The 21796-nt window shown below is 40.4% G+C and overlaps 1 protein-coding gene across 12 annotated transcripts in view; it reads left to right on the forward strand.

Moving 5' to 3' along the window:
- Positions 1-20380, forward strand: part of RUBCNL (rubicon like autophagy enhancer) — a 48998-nt gene extending 28618 nt beyond the window's left edge. For 11 of the 12 annotated variants that reach the window (XM_038404564.2, XM_043500618.1, XM_043500621.1 and 8 more), the window contains 12 exons: positions 2716-2801; positions 5588-5795; positions 7585-7689; positions 10012-10054; positions 10328-10460; positions 10873-11018; positions 11951-12015; positions 14231-14469; positions 15412-15473; positions 17133-17286; positions 17409-17499; positions 18016-18502. In XM_038404564.2, the coding sequence (XP_038260492.1) occupies positions 2716-2801; positions 5588-5795; positions 7585-7689; positions 10012-10054; positions 10328-10460; positions 10873-11018; positions 11951-12015; positions 14231-14469; positions 15412-15473; positions 17133-17286; positions 17409-17499; positions 18016-18125 (1442 nt within the window). In that variant the 3' untranslated portion in view covers positions 18126-18502. Of the gene's footprint in view, positions 1-2715; positions 2802-5587; positions 5796-7584; positions 7690-10011; positions 10055-10327; positions 10461-10872; positions 11019-11950; positions 12016-14230; positions 14470-15411; positions 15474-17132; positions 17287-17408; positions 17500-18015; positions 18503-19095 lie in introns of those variants that run through there. The other variant, XM_043500635.1, reaches the window with a different exon arrangement.
- Positions 20381-21796: the final 1416 nt, after the last annotated feature.

Raw genomic sequence — 21796 nt, forward strand, 5'->3', positions numbered from 1 at the left:
AAGGTCCCCCCCCCATGACTTCAGGACAGTTTAATTTGAAATTCAAATCTCTACCTTTGCTAGGTAACTGTTTAAATTAATTGCTTTTCCTGGTCTTTGAGGTGATGGGTGTGTGGCAAACGAAATGGCTGTTACTTCCCTTTAGCTTTAATTTTTTGCCTAGGTTACTCAGAATAACCAGTTTCCTAATGTGACTGTCTGAAATGTCCTTTCCCAGACCCCAACAGTGTTAGAGCAACGATGCACAGTGCCTAGCAAACAAACTGACAATTTTGTCCAAGGGGATGAGGTAATTTCTTTTATTGGACCACCTTCTCTCTCTCTTTCACTAGCAGAAGTGGGTCCAATAAAAGATTTTCTCACCCACCTTCTCTCTCTAATATCCTGGGACCCACATGGTTGCCACACTGCATACAGTTTTATCTGTCACATGTTGCTGTCAGGTCCCACCAAGCTTCCTCCTACAGACTGTGTGTACACCACAGTTCTCTCCTTCCACATCTTTACCTGACTAGGTAGGTGGATGCTTATCCTTCTTGGTAGCTACAAAGTACAGCTAGCTTACTCATACTGAAATGGTACATACAGTGAGCTGTTGCAGATGTAAGTTGAGACTCCAAAGATGATACAATCTGAAAAGGAAGTAAAATTTTTTAGATTATTTTAAGTTTAATCAAATGTTTTGGTGAACCTTGGCTGAGTTAAAACTTGAATGAGAAGGCAGACTTCTAAAGAGGAAAATACTCACTCTTACTTAGTGTGATCCTGTGTTTGTTCTTTTCGTCTTCCCCCACCTTATCCTAACTAACCTCCTTCAGGAGGGAAATGGGAACCCTTTTAAAGTAAGATGGGGAGGACAGGATTACTTTATCTTCAGTGTATGTATGCAGTGTTGTTGTAGCTGTGTGGGTCCCAGACAGACAAGGTGGGTGAGGTAATATCTTTATTGGACCAACTTGTGATTGATGAGAGAGACAAGCTTTGGAACTTACAGAGCTCTTCTTCAGGTCTGGGAAACTTACTGTGTCATAGCTAAATACAAGATCAAACAGATAGTTTAGCATAAGTAGTTAGCACATATTCTAGTTAACACATATTCTAAAGGACCATTCAAGGTGAAGTGTCCAATAATAGCCAAATAAAAATGCTTAACGTATTGAGAAATGTTCAGTGCTAATTAGCTGGAGGGGGTGACTTGCATAAACTATTCTTAAGTGTTTTGGGGAGTCTCTCTCTGTTCATTATAGTTTTATTATTTTAAGCAGAAAGTCTATGGTGGAGAGGGTCTAGTTTGAGAAAGACAGACCATTTGCTTGTCATCTGGATGTTCTAAATCATTTTATATTGTGGTATACCCAGAATGTGCCAGATGCTGTGTGAGTACATAAGAAGCCAGGCCCTGCCCCAAAATCTTTTTTACTGAAACAAGTCAATACATGCAAGGTAGGGAAGAGAGAAACAATATACAAGCAAAGTGGTCAAGGTGGTGGTAAGCACAGGTTTTATTATCATATGCTCCTTTATATATATTTCCTTTCCAGGACCTTGTGTGTGTATAGATAGATAGATAGATAGATAGATATATGTGTGTGTGTGTGTATGTATGTATGTATGTATGTACGTATATATATATATTTGTTGTGACTGTGATAAACTATCCCCTGGCCCCTCTAACTTGTCAATATTAGATGGCTAATTTCTTGTAGTAGTGGTTCTTAGGGATATTAATATAAAATATTAGAATATGAACCAACTAATTTTAATGAGGGTGAGGCTTTAATTTTAACAAGAATTAAGACCCATTCCAGTACATCATGTTTATGTGATTGAATGAAGGTACTCAAGCTATAGAGAAACAAAGTATGCTCTGCTCTATCATAAAAAGGTGCTGAAAGGGATGAGATGGTGCTTTTGTTTTCCATATTCATCAAAATCATCAGTGATCACTGTAAAAATGAAAATGGCAGCTGCTACATTGTAAAACAAGAAATGCTGCATCTCTACGTATGGTGGTCCTACATATGCTAACATGCAGTAGGGATTCAGGACATATGGAAATATACAGCAAATTTTTCTGAACTTCTTGCAATCATCTGAAACCAACGCCCACATTGTCTGCAGGTGGCCCCTGTATGATTAGACACCCACTGAAACTTGTATCGTGCTAGTGTGAGTCTTATCTTCCAGCCAGTGGCTAACAGTTCTGAGCAGCATTAACTTTCTCATGCTTACTGTAATAACACATGACGTTTTCCAAGGATAGCATATGGAGTACCCTGGCTTTGCCCTGTGGCTTTTCTTAACTGCTCGGGTCCACCCTCCTTTATTTATAGTTCAATGCGCTGGTTTTTTATGTGCTTGATAGTGTACTAAATGAACAGCTTTGGGTTTTGCTTAGATTTCTGAGGCAGGTTTACAATGAAGTTATGTGTTGAAGTATATTTAAGCTTTGTTTCCCCTAAACTTGACATACTTTCTCCAGGTTGCCTGGATAAGTTAAGTACTGTTTGTATTTTCAAAACACCAAGGTCCCTCAAACTGTCTCTACCTTTGATAATTCCTCCTCCTCCCTCCCTGCAACCCCCCCATCCCCACCCGCGCCCTTGACAGTTTTGGAAAACAAGGGCAAGTTTTTCTCTTGGAAAGCACTTAACATATTGTGGCTAGTGCAAAGAAACACATAACTAATAGTAATGCTTATTGTTACACCTACAGGTGCTACTTCAGATTTAAGCATAGGAGCTATTTCCTTGAACCATTCCTTACAGGATATCTTCATGCTTCCTGTAGATGTGGAGAAGGTGAGAGCATTGCAGTCATGGACCTATTGCATCAATATTCTAGTGCAGAATAATCACTTCTGAATAATTACACTTGATTGTTTGCTAGTCAATCTACATAGAACTGATTCCATCTGATTGGCTTTAGAAGAACAAACTTTAGTGATGCCAAAATTAGTCTTTTACAACTTGCTGTTTTTCTTTTTTTTTATTCTGTTTTAGGATGAGCATTTGTATAAATTAAAATTCAGCCCAAGCTTTTCAATATTGCCCCTTCTACACACCCTCCTTTCACTCACTCCAGGGAGTGTAATACTTTAAAGATACTCCCCTTTCGTTCCAAACAATGTTTTCCCCTTTCATAAACCTCTATTTTATCTACATTATTTCATGCTATTCTGTGAAAGTATAGCAAAGGATTTGTTTTGTGCTAGTGTTATGTGAAGGAGTAAATAACACTTCCTTATTCACTTTATCCACAGCAGTCAAGATTTTATAGACCTCAATCATATCCTCTCCTAGTCATCTCTTTCCCAAGTGGAAAAGTCTCAGAGTTTTTAATCTCTCCTCATACGGAAGCTGTTCCAAACAGCAAATCATTTTTGTTGCCTTTCTCAGTACCTTTTCCAATTCTAATGTATCTTTTTAGATGGGGTGGCCAGAACTGCATGCAGTATTCAAGGTGTAGGAATGCCATGGATTTATATAGAGGCATTGATATATTATGTCTTTATTATCTAACCCTCTTCTAATTGTTCCTAACATTCTGATAGCATCTGATAGTCAAAACTGTATTTTTAGCAGATGTTTTCAGAAAACTATCCACAATGACGCCAAGATCACTTTTGTGAGTGGTAGCAGCTAATTTAGACCCCATCATTTTGTCACCCTGCCTATCAGTGGCAGAGCAGGGAATAAAACCCAGGTCTCCTGAATTCCAATCCAGTGCTCTGTCCACTAGGCAGCACTGCCCCCTCTATACAAATGATCAGGAGGCTGTCATCTTAGAGGAAAGATCAAAGAGCTCAGTCATGATGAAAGGGAGAGGGGAGAATATAACAACTATTAAAGGGTTCAGACACCAGGGATGGTACAAGGGGTTTAGCTAGAAGTAATGGAATAAAACTAAGAGGGGGGAATTAGGATGAATATCAGGAGAGAACTTCCTGACAGTTGACCTCTATTAGACAGCGGAGTAGTCTCCCATGAGAACTGGGAAAAGATTGGACAAAGCACTAATCTACGTATTGAAGGTTACAATCCTGCCCTGGTAGGGAGAGGGAATAGATGACCTAATAGGTCTTCTCCACCTTTCTCCTATGACCCTGAGCTGTTTCCTAAAGGGAAGGAGCTCAGTGTATAAAAGGAAGGTGGTGAAAAAGGGGTGAGAGCAGAGTTCATGTAAATGCAACCTGTTTGCTTATACAAATTCCTCAATATGCAAGTACCCACTTGACAACACAAACTCTTTCAGGCAAGTTCTTACCATTGGACATGGCAGTATTCTCAGATCTGCCAGTGACCTGGTATTAACCCCCATTGAGTATCCATCAAACTTTCTCTGAATCACCTTGGTATCAGTATTTCCCCTCCAGGAAAAAATGGCTGTTTAATTTTCTTTCCTTTGTTAATGGTATGTCCCAACACTTGTTGAATGGTTTCTGTGGGAAACTGTTAACAAAAGAAGTGGTGATAATCGAACATCATTTAGTTTAAGATAGTTTTTTTTAGGCACCCATGTGAACTTCTTGAGACGTTGCGTGAGGGCCTGTACTGTTGAGGAAATGCCATTTTATTGGACTTGTTTAGAAATAAAATCTGTTGTTCATTTCTTTGTCCTAAAGATGGTCAAAAAGTTGAAGAAATGTCTACTGTAGTCTTCATTTTTAATTGTTCTTAAGTGATGATAATTTAAGTGCTTATTACTACAGCTTCCCATTACACTGCTGTGAAGAATGTTGTAATTACAACTGGTGCCATTTTTAGAGCATTAACTCAATTGATTAGTGGACTGTTTGATATCTGCATTCACAAGCTGCAACATTAGACCCCGAGAGTATTTTTAAGCAACGAGCTTTCTTATTAGACCTTGAAGTTGCATGCAAGCAAGCAAGTAACTGCATAGTGGAAGCCAGGGGATCTGTGTTCCATTCCCGACTTTATCAACAACTTCCTGGATGATCTTTTGAGCTAGTCACGCAAGTTTCCATTTTCCCACCTGTAAAATGGCATTAATTATACCTTGCAAATATTAAAGAATTAAAAGTCGGTGAGATAGGCAAGTGCTTTTGTACTTCTGTTATCATCTCCCATCTGAGAATCTCAAAGTAGTATTAAAGCCTGCCACGCCTCACCACTTCAAAATTAATATGCACACTAAAGTGTCTATATATACCTCACTCCTTTAATTAAATCCTAGTAAATATGCTACATGGTTTAACATATGCTTACTAAAATTTATGTTGTAATCTTGGGAATATGCCCTTAAAAATGCCTGCCTATACACACCTGCCAAGAGACTACTCAATTAAGCATTTGAAGTTTCTTCCTTGTGATTTAAAAGAGGGAAAGAAAATAAATGCAACAAATATTCTTTAAAAAAAATTAAGACCAACATAAATTGAGTTTCTTGGATACTTTACCTCTTACCTGCATTATTTTATTTTAATTTCCTGCAGCTTCTTAAATTAAAGGCCACGTATGCTTTAAGTATGCATTTCTTGGCTTGTTAATGTTGGGAAGAGAAGCTGACACTAATTACACTAATAAGTAAACTAGTAATAAACATTCCTCTTTTCTGTGCTCAGGAGAATGCACACTTCTTGGTTGCAGATATGATCATAGCATCTCTGGAAAAAATGAAGTGCAGTATCCTAAGTCAACAGGCAGAGCCCTGGAATGCAGAGGAAACCAGTAGATGGCTAGGCAGCTATCAGATCGATTCAGAAATATCCTCTTGTACCAGAGTAAAGACACAATCTGCTTCTTCTGCTTCTTCAGACAGTGGCTATGAAGGCAAGTTATTTCATTTTAGCCCATAATGTAGCGCTTCTTGCCTGTCTTTGCCAGATTGCCCTACAGGAAGAGTTGGGATGGGTGTTTCTCATAAGTGAATTCCCTATCCTGCCTAATCTTCACTGACTCCCCGGACAGGCTATCAAAAATAAAAGTTCGCTTGTCCTATGATAGAGGTGAGCAAACTATGGCCCATGGGACTGTCCTACCTGGCCCCTGAGCTCCTGGCCTGGGAGGCTAGCCCCCGTCCTCTCCCCTGCTGTTTCCACTCTCCACAGCCTCAGCTCGCTGCGCTGCCAGCGAGCTCTGGCTAGGAGGCGCAGCTGCAGAGCCGCTGCCTGACCCAGTGCTCTGTGCTGCGTGGTGGTGTGGCTGGCTCCAGCCAGGCGGTAAGGGGGCAGGGACCGGGGGGGTGAGGGTTGGATAGAGGGCAGGGGAGTTCAGAATGGTGGTCAGGGGACAGGGGTGTGGATAGGCGTTGGGGCGGTCAGATGGTGGGGAACAGGAGTGGGGTTGAATAGAGGCAGGGTCCCAGTGGGGCAGTCAGGAAGGAGATGGGGGGGTTGGATGGGTCGGTGGGGGCCAGTCAGGGGCAGGAGTTCCAGGGGCGGTCAGAGAGAAGGGGTGGTTGGATGGGACAGGGGTCCCGGCAGGGCAGTCAGGAATGAGAGGAAGGGTTGGATGGGGTAAGGGGACAGGAAGGGGCAGATGGGACAGGGGTCCTGGGGGGGCTGTCAGTGGACAGGAGACAAGGGGAATTGGATGGGGCAGGAGTCCTGGGGGGGCTGTCAGGGGGCAAGAAGCAGCGGGGGTTTGGATAGGGGGTGGGGGCTGGGCCACGCCTGGCTGCTGCGGGAGGCACAGCCTCCCCAACAGCCCTCCATACAATTTTGGAAACCTGATGTGGCCCTCAGGCCAAAAAATTTGCCTTGCCCTGTCCTATGAGATGTATCTCTGATAAATTTGATTCTCCAAATTATTCCCATGCTTGCCAGTTTTTCTTTAACATTCACATCTGTGCATCTTTTATGGTTTTCTCTCTCTTTGGAGTGTGCACGGGGATATATGTAGTTCTTTGTGCTGGACTGTGATTCACTAGAAATTGTAGTTCATGTTCCTTGTTAGTGAAACCGTCAAGTTAGGATTTAAAAAAAACAAACTAAAAAAAAAACCACCACCTTCAAATGCAACATTTGTAATGTGTGGTTTCTTCATCTTCCTTTTTTGTATTATGGGATATGGAGTCTGACTATCATCATTTGATTTATAACTTACTTCATTAGTTCACCGATCAGTCAGTAGACATTTGAGTAGGATGAAATCTCAAGCAGTATTTGTGCACATGTAGTATGAGTCAACAAAGGCTTATGATATTGTAACACTGTACAGTACATGAATTTGTAAAATGGGCATGTCCCAAAAGGGATTTTAATACATTGTATAACATGAATCTAAACGATGCAACTTCTGGGGGTTGGAAATCACTGAAGTAGAAGTGTGTGAGGTGGGGGAAGCACATTACTATTAAATATTTATAATTGCAGTAGCTAATACAGGCTTCAACCAGCTTAGGCCCTGTTGTGTCAGGCACTTTACAAATACAAAAGAAATGACAGTCTCTACCCCAAAGAACATACAACCTAAAAGCTCATTCTACATTTAGTGTGTGGCTTTTGTTTGATGGAGATGGAGGAGAAGACAGTGACAGAATGTTTAAAATAGTGCACAGATCTAAATGTATTAATCCCTCCATGAAACTCTTTTTAATGGATCACTTCCTTTATTAAAGGTTGTGCTGTGCTGCAAGTCAGCTCATCAGTAAATCCACCATCACATCATGAGGCCAGTAGATTTCACTGTGATAGTGACTCAGAAGATGAATTTGTAATTATTGGTAAGACTTTCAAACTATGCAGATGCAACTTGGATGAATTTACTAACTACTTCAGTGCCACTTTTCCAGAGCTACATGTTGCCATAGTATGTATTTTTATAGTACAAACTCAGAGGTGAATGGTAAAATTTCTCTCTTGGTAATCATGCACTACTAATGGGAAGAGCTGAAATAGCTTTGCATAAGTGCTAAAACTCTATCATACATAATAATAATACAGGAGTTCATTTCTACAGCAAGAATACTTTTCATTGGTTGACATGTATATTAACGTGCATGTGCAGTGTACGTGGTAGTGCCCAAAGTGCACACACCACAGATTCCCTATATAGCCACTGAGACACCTGAGTTCGATTCCTGCTTTGCCACAGGTTTCATGTGTGACTTTGGGCAAGTAATATAGCATCTCTGTGCCTCCATTACCTATCTGTGTAAAATCTGAAAAGCTAACACAATTCAAGACAAAGAAGGGAACAGTCTTACAGAAGAAAGGGACATTATCACTAGGTGGACAAATTACTGCTCTGATCTTTAAAACCACCAGACAAATGGAGATCCTAGTGTCCTAGACAGCCCAGAGGAGGACTTTCCAACACTGTATGAGGAAGTGGAGACAGCTGTGAAATTATCAAGAATGGAACGGCTACAAGTATTGACAATATCCCAGCCGAACTGATGAAATTCGGAGGAGAAATAGTAATAGATGTACTCACCAAGATCTGCAACAAGATCTGGCAGACCAATGAGTGGCCCTCCATGTGGACATAGTCACTAATCATCACTCTGCCAAAGAAAGGCAATTGTGTCAAAATTACTGGACCATAAGCTTAATTAGCCATCTCAGCAAAGTGATGTTGAAAGTCATATTGAACAGATTGAAGCCACAAGCAGAGAATATCATCGCTGAAGAACAGGCTGGCTTTCGTGCTGGAAGAAGTACCACAGAATAGATTTTCAATCTTCGTGTTCTATGTGAGAAGTACTTACAACACCAGCAGGACATCTATCCCATCTTTGTTGACTTTAAGAAGGTGTTGAGTATGGCATGCATAATGACTGATGCCATAGATGATCACATATGGACAGTCAGCACTGGGGGGCAAACAATCTCAAATCTTTGGTTTGCTGATGACATTGCCGGCCTGTCAGGTAGCAAAGATGAACTTACCAACCTTGTGAAACGATTGGATGAAACCTCCTCAAAATATGGCATTGAAGTTAGTGCAGAGAAAACCAAGCTGATGACAAACAAACATGACTGGGTCAGCTCGCATATCCCTGTCAGTGGACAAGAACTGGAGACAGTGAAACAGTTTAATTATCTGGTGGAAATCATCACTAATGAAGGATCAAAGGCAGAAATTCTGTCAAGAACTGTGCAAACAGCAGCAGTGGCAAAGCTAAAGCCAATTTGGAGGAATAAGAACATCTCCCTGGAAAATAACTGAAAGTGCTGCACACACTGGTCATCTTCGTTTTTCTGTATGCGTGTGAGACATGGACTCTTTTATGGCAGAACTTGAATGGAAAATACAGGTAGTAGAGATGAGAGACTTCTATAAAATCCTGGGCATCTCCTACTTCGACCATGTCACTAATGAAGAGGTTCACAACGTCATCACCCAATGCATTGGGTCATATGAAGACCTCTTGACGACCATGAAGAAGTGCAAGCTGAAGTGGTACGTGTAACAAGATTATCTGGCCTATCCAAGATCATCCTCCAAGGGACAGTACAGGGGAAGAGAAGAAGAGGTAGACAGAAGAAGAGATACTCAAGATACTCGGATTCACGGATACTCAAGCACTGACGCACAATCATCAGTGGTGGAGATAATCGGTTGATTGCTCATCAATGACGGCACCCCAACAACCAATGCGATTATGGGAGTGATGATGATGATTGATGAAAATGAGATAATAGCACTTCCTTACCTGATAGCGCTCTTGTGAAGATAAATATATTAAAGATTGTCAGGTGCTCCGATACTGTGATAATGGGAGCCATATAAGATCCTAAGGGCTTGTCTACACTGGCAATTTACAGCGCTGCAACTTTCTCACTCATGGGTTGTGAAAAAGCACCCCGTGAGTGCAGCAAGTTTCAGCGCTGTAAAGCGCCACTGTAGACAATGCCTTAGAGCTGGGAGCCATGCCCCCTGTGGAGATGGGTTTTTTTTTCTCCCAGCGCTGCACCGCGACCACACAAGGCATGTTAAGCTTTAGCATTGCCAGTGTAGACTAGCCCTAAAGTAGATAGAATACAATGGTAGGAGGTTTTTGCTTTTGTTGGGCTAACAAATTTTTTCTCCTTTTCTGCAGAACTTGAAGACTTGGAAAATATTGTAGCATCTCCAGATAAAAGGTAACTTTTTGTATTTCTCACAACTTAGTAAATAGTCAGGTGGCAATACTCTTCCCTGCCACATTGTACTTCTCCTAAAGAAAGGCAGGAAGGGAATATAGCTTGTTTGATGGCTGTGGCACAAGGAACATAGCTTGTTTGATGGCTGTGGTCCTAGAGGGCATAAGTGAATCAAAGTGGGGGGAGGAGAGAGGGAGTGTGAGGAATCTTCAGGGATGTGGAAGACACAAATCTACTTATGAAATGCTGCCATTTGGCTTACTTAATTTTCAGATTATCTTTTGATCCGGGCTGCAATTCTGCTGAAGTAACAGCACAGAAGCTTTACCAAGCATTCAGGAAATGTTGGTTACAGATAGAAACTAACATTCAGCTGTCTAGGAGCCTGAACACAACTAAGCAGAAAGTAAGTCTCTAAACAGAAAGCAATGTGCTTATTATTCAGAGTGTTCAGTGCAGCTGCCTCACTGGCAAGGGGAGAAGGAGGATGCTTAGGATGATATATATGTGTGTGTTCAGGATTTGGTTATTTTTAAGCAGTTTTGGGGCTGGGGGGAGTCTGTCTTGATTAGAAAGCTCTAATGCATTTAATCCAATGTAGGACAATCATGTAAATGGGATCTCTGTGAACACAGGAAGTCCTTCAAGAGTTGCTACTAAATATAACTTTGGGTATCAAAACTGTGATTGTACTGCCAGCTGTTGGAGTGTTGAATGTGACACTTCATTGCATAGTCTGCAAAGCATGTTAGCACCTGTTCAACTAGTAGGTTGCAGGTTAAATTCCACACTTAAGTCTGTCTTTCAATCTTCAATAGTATGCGAATAAAGAAAATATTCCAAAGGAACTTGAGTCTAGTGGGAATCTGGCAGAAGAAATAAAGGTCAAAGCCAAATTAAGAGGAACCACAGACTGGGCCCCACCTAGGTTTCAAATAATATTTAGTATTCACCCATCACTCAAGTAAGTCTCAAGTACTTGTCTGTCTGTGGGACTAGTCATTTTGTTTCTGTTGTACACCGAGCCCAGTCCAAAGTCTGTTGAGATCAGTGAAAAGATTTCTGTTGATTCACTGGGCTTTGGATTGGAGCTATTGTTCGGTACCTTGTTCTCCAGTGTTTCACTGGAAGTTATGTAGTAATGCCTACTTTTGCTGAGTCATTATGTCCTGATTAACACTGTCTATATACTGTTACTCAATATGATGAGTAACTTTTTTTGAGGGTTGTGGGTAGGGTGACCAGACAGAAAATGTGAAAAATCGGGAGAGGGGATGGGGGGGTAACAGGAGCCTATTTAAGAAAAAGACCCAAAAATCGGGACTGTCCCTATAAAATTGGGACATCTGGTCACCCTAGTTGTGGGGTCTTTGTTTTTTGCTCCCCTGCTGGCTCAAGACTTCTTTTCAGCAAGCAAAAGACTGACTACGCAGAAGAACTATGAATCTCACGCTACTTTGTCAAATGCACAAAGTAAATGAACAACTTTTTTTCTGCCAAATTCTGTTAAAACAACCTTGGGTGTTACTTGCAATTAATAATGGGTACAAAATGTTCAGACAAATGTGACTTTTTTTCTGGGTTGACAGTATCCCTTTAAGTTTTCTTAAAGAAAGACTGGGGAAGTATTGCACTTCTTGCATACCATGATCTCTGGTAGCAGTGTCTGTATATTCTACAAAGATTAGCTTAGAGTTCCACTGTAAAATAGCATACAGGACTTCTCTTTAATAACTGACTTCTCTTCCTACATTGTAGGGTTTTTTGAGTAACATGATCAGTCTGCCAAGTTGAAAATATTCATAGGTATTAGTGCAGTTGTCTGTCGTTCTGGGAGAATGTAATTGATCGGATATGCTTTTGGATAGTTAGATTTAATTTTGTCTCTCTGTACAGGAGAGATGCCGTTGTAGCTGCACAAAACTTTACTTGTGCTGGTTGTGGAACCCCAATAGAACTCAGTAAGTACTGAAACACAAACACAAACCCCCAGACATACCACACCAAGCAAACCCAGGTTGTTTGCCAACCTGTATTCTTGCGTTGACATGATATATTTTGCAGTTCTGACAATACCTTAACTAGAAGAAAACACTCCATGTTGGGGATGCACGTAACGCAATGCACAATAGGATCATATCACCATCTGAAATGTCGTTAAAGCCAGAACACAATGCCTTTCTCCATCAGCTGTAGGCCACTTCATAGCACTCCTACTTATCCACAGTTAGAAGTGGTGACTTTCAGCAATAAAACTGGAAGCATTATTTATGATGTTGTAAAATAGCTTGAGTTTTTTAAAATAGGCTATTAGTAAAAAAATAAATTCAAGTCTCCAAGGTTCAAATCATAAATCTTAATTAGAAAATACTTTTGAAATAGAATTCGTAATCCTTGCCAATTCATGCTGTCAACTGGTCTTAAAAAGAAAGGGTGTGTACGTAGTTTTCTTATTTTTAAAGACTTGACCACAAAACCCTGTTGGAGTTATAAAAATCTTTTGGGATACTTTTTTCACAATCTGTTTAATGCATTGTAATGTGCAGATGTATCCACTTCATCAGGTCTCATTGCATGGGAAATCTCGGGAATGAGTGTAAAGCCCTATAGTGGGTCCATTATACAAAGAGAAGAACAGGAGTACTTGTGGCACCTTAGAGACTAACAAATTTATTAGAGCATAAGCTTTAGTCCACTTCATTGGATGCATAGAATGGAACATATACTTACCTACATGCCTCCAGCTTCCATCCAGGACACACCACATGATCCATTGTCTACAGCCAAGCTCTACGATACAACTGCATGTGTTCCAATCCCTCAGACAGAGACAAACACCTACAAGATCTCTATCGAGCATTCTTAAAACTACAATACCCACCTGCTGAAATGAAAAAACAGATTGACAGAGCCAGAAGAGTACCCAGAAATCACCTACTACAGGACAGGCCCAACAAAGAAAATAACAGAACGCCACTAGCTGTCACCAAAGCCCGATGTCAACTCTGTCCACATATTTATTCAAGTGACATCATCATAGGACCTAATCACAATAGCCATGCCATCAGGGGTTGTTCGCCTGCACGTCTACCAATGTGATATATGCCATGATGTGCCAGCAATGCCCCTCTGCCATGTACATTGGCCAAACCGGACAGTCTCTACGCAAAAGAATAAATGGACATAAATCTGACATCAGGAATCATAACATTCAAAAACCGGTAGGAGAACACTTCAACCTCTCTGGCCACTCAGTAAAAGATTTAAAGGTGGCAATTTTGCAACAGAAAAGCTTCAAAACCAGACTCCAACGAGAAACTGCTGAGCTTGAATTAATATGCAAACTAGATACCATTAACTTGGGTTTGAATAGAGACTGGGAGTGGCTGGGTCATTACACATATTGAATCTATTTCCTTAAGTATCCTCACACCTTCTTTTCCACTGTCTAAATGGGCCATCTTGATTATCACTACAAAAGTTCTTTTTTTCTTTTTTTTTTTCTCCTGCTGATAATAGCTCATCTTAACTAATTAGCCTCTCACAGTTTGTATGGTAACTTCCAACTTATCTGTAGGCGTGTATGTGTATCTATCTGTCTTACTATATGTTCCATTCTATGCATCCGATGAAGTGGGCTGTAGCCCATGAAAGCTTATGCTCTAATAAATTTGTTAGTCTCTGAGGTGCCACAAGTACTCCTGTTCTTTTTGCGGATACAGAGTAACACGGCTGCTACTCTGAAACCTATCATTATACAAAGAGAGGCACTCGCTCATGACTGGCAGAACAAAATTAATATTTGAGTTGACATCAAAGACTCAAAGAATCATTAACAATAACTGTGCAAAGGAATTAGTGAGGTTACACCTGTAACCACAAGCCCCAGTCCTGAACTTGTTTTGGAGAAGCAGCCAACACTGTTTCCAATAAGGATCTGTGTAAATTTTGATGGTGATATAACTATGATCAGTCTTGCAAAAGAGGTTTCCATATTTAATTTGGAATGTTAAATCTGACCATGAGCCTAGCTCTTCAGAAAACAACAACCACCCCAGACCATTTTTCTGTAGATCTGAATTATTTATTACTGGATTGACACAGTTAAAAGGCAATACAATAATTCTTTAAAGAACCATTCTTCTAAAAACTATCTTCATTGTTGACCCTCCACAGAATACATCAGGAGACTCCGGTATTGTGATTACCTGGGGAAATACTTCTGTGACTGTTGCCATAGCTATGCGCAAACTTCCATCCCTGCCAGAATATTGATTAAATGGGACTTCAAAAAGTACTATGTCTGTAACTTCTCCAAACATCTCCTGCTCAGCATATGGCAAAACCCCATCTTCAATGTGTCGTATATCAACAAAACCCTCTATACAAAAGCAAAGGAACTGAACAGAGTCAGGGTAAGTGCAGCTTCTTTGTAGTTGAAGCGTGTGGCATTGTCCTGCATGCTGCCAGAAGAAAGACTAGACCCCAGGACTTTGGTTTAATTAGGTTGCTGCTTTATTAAATAACATCTGGGAACTATCCGGCAATAACTCATCCAGTGCACGACATGCTTCGTTTGTTACCTCTAGCACCTGGGGGCAGGAGGGCTGCTACCAGCCTCCCTTTTCTCCCGCTGTTCCAATCCACCTGCTGGGACCCCACCACTGTTGACTCCAATGAGGGTTAAAGGGATGGGGAAGAGGGGGTTTTAGGAGCCTCAATCCTATTGCCCACCTTGTTTAAGAGATGTCCAGTTTATCAGGGAATTGGATGCCCTATTGAACAAGTACCTGCCACCAGGAGAGACCAGCAGTTAGATTGGCTGCCTCTCTCTGCCCATGAAGCAGCTGGGTTTGGGCCAGCAGGGGAAAGAAAACAGTTGGCTCCTCTAAGGATTTCACACTCCCCCTGCCCTTCTTATGGGTACACTGACCTCCCTGTGGGTTGGGGAGAGGAGGGTGGCTGTGTGGCTGACTGGTTGGACAGAAGGGTGCAGCACAAGTCTATTGGCTCCTGTATACCCAAGGGAAGGGCTTATAAACTCTTCCACATGCCCTGGGGCATAGTAATTGGTTCTATCTAGTCTTTGATCCTGCAGGAATAACTTGCAGCTTTGGGTTGTATGTTTTGGCCATGCATACTCACTTGTGAGGTAGGCCTTTTGGTGCATTATATAGCTGATCTGTCTAACCCTCTGCTGTATTTTTCCTAATTTTAAACTAAAACTGCTCTATGGTGAAATGCTATTTTTTAAATATCACTGTCTAAATTACTGCTCTTAAACACTTCTGAATGTTTAAATATACTGTTCTGCTTTTCATTTTAAATACTACATTTATCTATCCATCATCCTTTAGGAGATACAAGAACAGCTTTTGCATATTAAAAAACTACTGAAAACCTGCAGGTTTGCTAAAAGGTATGGAGGATGATTAAATATAGTAAATACCCGGTAGAAGTACAATAGTTATTCATGGAGCTTCCCCCTCCAGATGAATTTTTAATCATGTACTTTTTAAGGAAGTTAGTTCTGTATGATCATCAGAAATTCTGATATTGTCTTCCTTTCCCCTGCAAATTTATTTATTGCAAACGTCAAGTGATAGTGTATTTTATAAGGCATCTTGTTTTTCCCCCAATACCATTGTAGAAACCCTTATGAGACTTGATTAATGATTTGATGTGTGTAATAATTTTTGGCAGATTTTTTTCTTTCGTCCTTTTGATACTATTCCTCTTGGAGGAATAATGTGAGCATCCTTGCTCAGCAATGTAATTTTCTGTTCAAAGTTTTTCTAAGGTGACTGGAATGGTTATTCCATATGTTGCTCAAATGATGGCTCTTTAGTAGACTGTATTCATTCCATCTTCATTAACTAATGACACAAAACAAGCTGTAGAAAATCTGCATATTCTGCCTGAGTTAGGCAGCTCTGACTACTTTCTCTCATTACACAATCAGCCTAGCTTCTCTGTGGCTTTAGGGAACATGGGTAGGTTTAAAGAAAAGTAAGATGTTCTTCCAGGAAATTTTATTATTTTTTTGTCTAAATCAAATGCTTGCCTGCAATGCTTAATGTAGTAACTATAAAATGGAAAAATAATGGACCTCTGTTTTGCACCAATTAGTTGGTGATAGCACTTGGACATTGAGCTGAATTCTGGGTAAGACATCTAAATGCTATGGCTTACACCCACAGAATTAGAGGTCTTTTATAAACCAGACAAATAGGTAAATAAGTAAATAAGAAAATAAATTAGTAAAATTACCAAAAAAAAAAAAAAAAGTAAATGTTTAGTCTCTCTCTCTCTACTGTGGGGCTAGGGACAATAGTGATTCAATGACTGATGAAAATATTATTGTCAAACCTAAGCTTTTTTGATGCACTCTTTCTCCATCCAATTATGGTTAGCAAATGAAAGTTAAAATGTACAACAATAGTGCTCATCTTGCACTTGCTGCAATGCCTGTATAGTCTAAAAGGCTTTTTAACACTCCCACCACTAAAAAAAAAAAAAAAAAACCCCAAACAAATTAAAGCCAACAACAACCTACTTCTTTTTTTGTAAATTAGAATAGCAAGTTATCGATGCTGTTTCTGTGTGAGCATTCTGTGGATGATCAGTGAACTGATGGGATTATTGCATATGACAAGATTCATGCCTCAACAATTGAGAACAGAATTTTTTTTAGTTTAAATACTTATTGAACTCAAACTTTGGGAGAAAAAGCTATGTTTAAATAATGACCCCCCCCCATACACCCTCGCCCACAAGCCAAGAAAGTTCTCACTGTAGCCTTCCAATGAACACTCCAGCAGAAACTGGGTAGGCAAGACTTAATAGTCTTTCTTCTAAGGTTAGTTAAGAAGCAGAAACATTTTTTTTTAATAACTTTCAGGCTTTTTGCAAAATTCACAAGTGCCCTTTAACTCAGTTCTGCTGTGTATAGAGATATCAATTTTATGTTCTTCCTGGTTGATGAGACTTTGCTGTCTCCACTTACTTACATGTTTTGATAAACATGTTCTCAGTAAACATGTCACTTTGTAATTTAACTTTTTTTTTTAATCTGTAGTGTATTGAAAGAATTTGAACAGGTTTCCAGCCACCTGACGACAGAGCTGCATCTGTTCTCAATGGATGACTTGGTGAAGATTAAACGAGGGCTGTTAGTGCCTCTTCTCAGGGATATTCTAAAAAGCTCCACATCTCATGTAGAAAACTGCGAGGTAGGGAATCGCTGTGTCTGGTATATAGCCTGAAGAATAGCCACAAATGACCATATTTTTTTTATAAATATGAACTTTTAATAAATATCAAAAAGTAATTAACTCTTTTTCAATTCTTCTAGCTTTGTCAAGCCAAGGGATTTATTTGTGAATTTTGCCAGAGCTCAGATATACTCTTCCCATTTCAGACTGCCACATGCAAAAGATGTACAGGTATGTTCCATCCCAAAGCTATTTCTTTCTTGTGAGCATGTGTGCGCGGGTGCATGTATAATATTTCAGGCCCCAATTCTGCAAGGTACTTAAGCACATGCCTAATTGTAAGCATGTGAGTAGTCCCACTGATTTCAAACTCTCTTGTCTCGGTGAGTTTATTGTATATTTGAAAACTTGGATGTGTTGTCTGCATGTAAGTTAAAACAAAATTCAAGTGTGTTCTTGGTATGGGTTTACATATCTCAGTTTGAGTTTGAAATAGCAAATGTATTGCTGTTACATTGAATTTTTCTGGACCTAATCCAGTGCCCATTGAAGTCAGTGGAAAGATGCCAATTGACCTCAAGGTTCATTGGCTTGGGATCAAAATATGGAATTAACCTTGCTACATTGTGCTTCATTGTCCTGATCATGGGTCTTCTTCAGTTACTTTTGTATCGGGATACACTACCATCCTTTCAAGAAATACAATTATTGATGCAGTTTTCCCCACCTGCTTGTGTGTATGAACAGTTTGCAAAGCGTGCTTCCACAATCAGTGTTTCAAGTCTGGAGAGTGCCCCAAATGTCTGAGAATAACTGCTCGGAGGATGTTTTTGGAAGCTTCATCTGTGGCTATGTGAGACAGGATTACTATGAAGAGGCACACAGGCTTCTGTTACAGATACAGATGTATATGATGTCTGTCTACAGGGTGGATAATGTTGTTTTAAACATTGGTATTTTTAAATCATCCTGCCATGTTAACATTTTGTAATATGACTTTTTAAAAAAAGAATAAGGTTTTAATATTATGCTTGAATACCTGTCCTGACAGAAAGTAGTTTTTAATGTGATCAGTTTAAGTGTATGCCATCATTAATATTTTGCTGCTATTGGTTTTTTACTATTTTTGTTTCTGAATTGTTGTTGTTGTTTTATATTTGACAAGTTGACAATTCCCATATGTAACTTTGCATGCAATGTAGAGACAATAAACAAGATTGAAAAATTCTTTTAACCCTGTCAGATTTTTATTACAAGCAAGAGGTGATAAAATGTGCAGAATTTTTTCTCCTCTTTGAAACAATACTACAGAAATGCCTTGACTTTCAAGTTTGTTAACATTTTCAGGTTAATTTTTTTTTATTATCCTGGTAAGCATCCTAATTCAAAATGGTGGATCAGTTTTTTGTTTTAAAAAGAGACCCATACTAACCTCTAGGGCAGCATTTTCCAACCTGAGAGATGCCAGGCTTCTTGGGGAGGGCATGTAGAGAGAGATACATGACCCTGAATCCACTCTGTCCAGCACTGCAGGCTTGCTGACTCCTACAGGCCAAGTGCTGGGTATCTCTTTGAAAACTGGAGTACTTGTGGCACCTTAGAGACTAACACATTTATTTGAGCATAAGCTTTCGTGAGCTACAGCTCACTTCATTGGATGCATCCGACGAAGTGAGCTGTAGCTCACGAAAGCTTATGCTCAAATAAATTTGTTAGTCTCTAAGGTGCCACAAGTACTCCTTTTCTTTTTGCGAATACAGACTAACACGGCTGCTACTCTGAAACCTGTCTTTGAAAACTGACTGCTTTCCTTACCTGCTCCTGCAGATGCTTCTAATGAAGCCAGCCACAGAAGCGGCTCATGCACTCAGAAATGTTGAGCTATTGCCTGAACCTATATCACTCACTCCTGCTCCTGTGGTACTTGCCTCAGTGGTGACGGCACACATGATTCAAGCTTCACTGCAACACCAATGGACACCCACTGACAGAGACCCCCAACATTTACAGGAGGGGTTATTGTAGACATTGATCTGGATAGCATGTCCCAAAGGTACTTTCTCCCTAGCTAAATGCCTTTAAGACACTGGATCTGCTTCTGTCATTCAATGTCTAATTTCCTATGGGATTTTCAAACACACTTCCCCTTAAATATCCATTCAAACACTAATGCTATACTAAAAGAGAATGGGACTCTGAAACTGGTAGCTGTTGCGATTCACTTCCAAGCTGAAAATCTTTCACAATACACATTACAAATGGGGACACTTCATATACAGTTCTTATCTTCCTGTGGCTGGAAACAAAATGTAAATGTTTATTGCATAGATGTAAGATTATCATCGATTATTGTTATCTAAGATCTGCAAACAGACATGAAACTCTGCTGAGAAGTGAGTGATGTCAAATGGTGAGACACCTACAGAGTTGGCTACATTTAATATGATGCAAGTGTTAGTTGCTGCATCTGTACACAAAACTGAATAAGCCACATTAATGGATTTGCTATAGGGATTTACATTTTATGAAAGAAATTGCCTTAATCCCTGTATAGAACAATTTGCAGGACTACTGGGTTTGTTTAAATAAGGGGAAAATGTTCGCTTAAGCTTTACTTGGTTGTGTGTGCTTTCCGTGAATAATCTAATGAATGAGTTTTCACGCACAAATGTTTGCAGAAAGAGGAATGTTAAAATGAGTTTTTGTGCATGTGCACACAAATAATCTATGCTAATTTTAATCAGGCTGGTTGAATACCACTTAAATCACCTGACCAATCATTGCTAAGCATCACCACTTGAATTCAAACTTCAAATTCAAAAGTTGAGTTGAAAAACAATAAAAGACCTTTGAATAAATTTGAAAATCACAAGCTAGTGAAGGGGGAAAGGGTAAACGTGTTTTAAAAAAATCATTACAAGTTTTTTCACTTAGCCTATTTATTATATAATTACAGAACTTTCATATCCCACAGTTCTCCTCTTCCCTTCATCTTTCTTTTGGAGCTGCTGAAATTCTGTAGTTGACTGACACATACCTCAATCCGCAGTAGTATCCTGGCTCGCCTGCTTGGTGGAAGCGCAGACCCAAATAAATGGTCTATTTCTTTAAATTAAAAGTGTGTGTGTCTGGAGATACAGCCTGGATCTTTCACTCTTTGATGTTAATTTGGCCATTCATAGGCCCTGTAAAGTTCTCCAATGGTCAAGGGTATCTTTGGCACCCTACAGTGTTTATAATTTGTCTTCTTGGGAATTGACTGTATATGGGGCTGCTTTCAACAGTATGAAACCCTACTGAAATATTTGTGTCTGTTCACAGCCCTAGTGTCGAAGAGTTGCTGGAACAGGTAGCGCCAACAGGACATTATGCCCTAAGACCTTCACAAGAGTTTGGTAAATAGTCAGTTGTCTCTTGGCCAGGGCCGGAATGAGGCTTTTGGGGAAGCTAAACTAGCATGAGGCAGTTTGTTTAGTGATGGCTGGTTGATAAGATGCGTTTTCTGAGGGGGGCTGCTCAAGTAAACCAAGTATGCTTTTTTGCTATTGGTATTTTGAACCCATAGACACAAAGCAGTGAAATGGAGAATGCTAGCATAGTAAACCCCAAATGTTACTGCCGTGTTCACGAGACAAGACAAAATAAGAAAAGGAGTTAGCAGTAGGTGATGTGAAGTAACATGGAAAGAGGGACTGAAAATGTCCAGGCAGCTGTCTGTGGAGCATGTGAGCTGAAAGTACTTCATTTTAACCTGTCTTGAGTGTAATTAACTTATCCCATTACAAACTGTAAAACGTAGACTTGCATGACGAGGCATACCTCGTTGTAATCTCCGCTGTGCACCACAGAGGTGCCAAGAGGTTTGTCGCAGCTTTACACAAGGTTATAGAGGCTGTTGTGACATAAGTGTTTTTGTACTGAGAAAGCTCTGCTGCAGAAGCTGCCACCAAGAGATCAAGACTCCAGTGCTGAGGTGCATGTGAACTGTGCTTGGCACAATGCAGAGGAAGCTGGGAGGGATGTTCAAAAGTGATCAATTGCTACCTCTATGGGCCTGGATTCTGGCAGCACTGGGGCCTGTTCTGTGCCCTATCGTAGCAGTCCGCTCTCGCAGCTGAGAATAACTTGAACACAACAGGCCGCTTGCCCCCCTTTCCCATGCTCCATTCCAAAACTAGGGGACAAGGTAAATCTTCTGTGCCAGCAGGGGATTCCTCTTGAAGCAGAGGAGTTCCCAGACAGCTGTGGGCATATAGCAGCTAGAACAAGACTGAAAATGGTGCGCTGTATATCTTGTTTGGGGATAACACTGGAAAATGTTTGGCTTGGACAGAATGGGTCCAAGGCATTAGCATGGGTCTCTGGGCATTAGGACCAGGTGTTGTCTCCATTTCCCCTATCATGTAGGCTTCAGAGGAAAGCATCTACAAAGAGCCAGCCAGAGACTCCAGCTGGCAGAGACAGAAGCAGCCAAAGTTCCTTTGGGGAACTTTCTACAGTTTTGATGGACTTCCTCTTCCCCATGCTG

Source organism: Dermochelys coriacea, chromosome 1 (genome assembly GCF_009764565.3).
Source record: "Dermochelys coriacea isolate rDerCor1 chromosome 1, rDerCor1.pri.v4, whole genome shotgun sequence".
Lineage (NCBI taxonomy): Eukaryota > Metazoa > Chordata > Testudines > Dermochelyidae > Dermochelys > Dermochelys coriacea.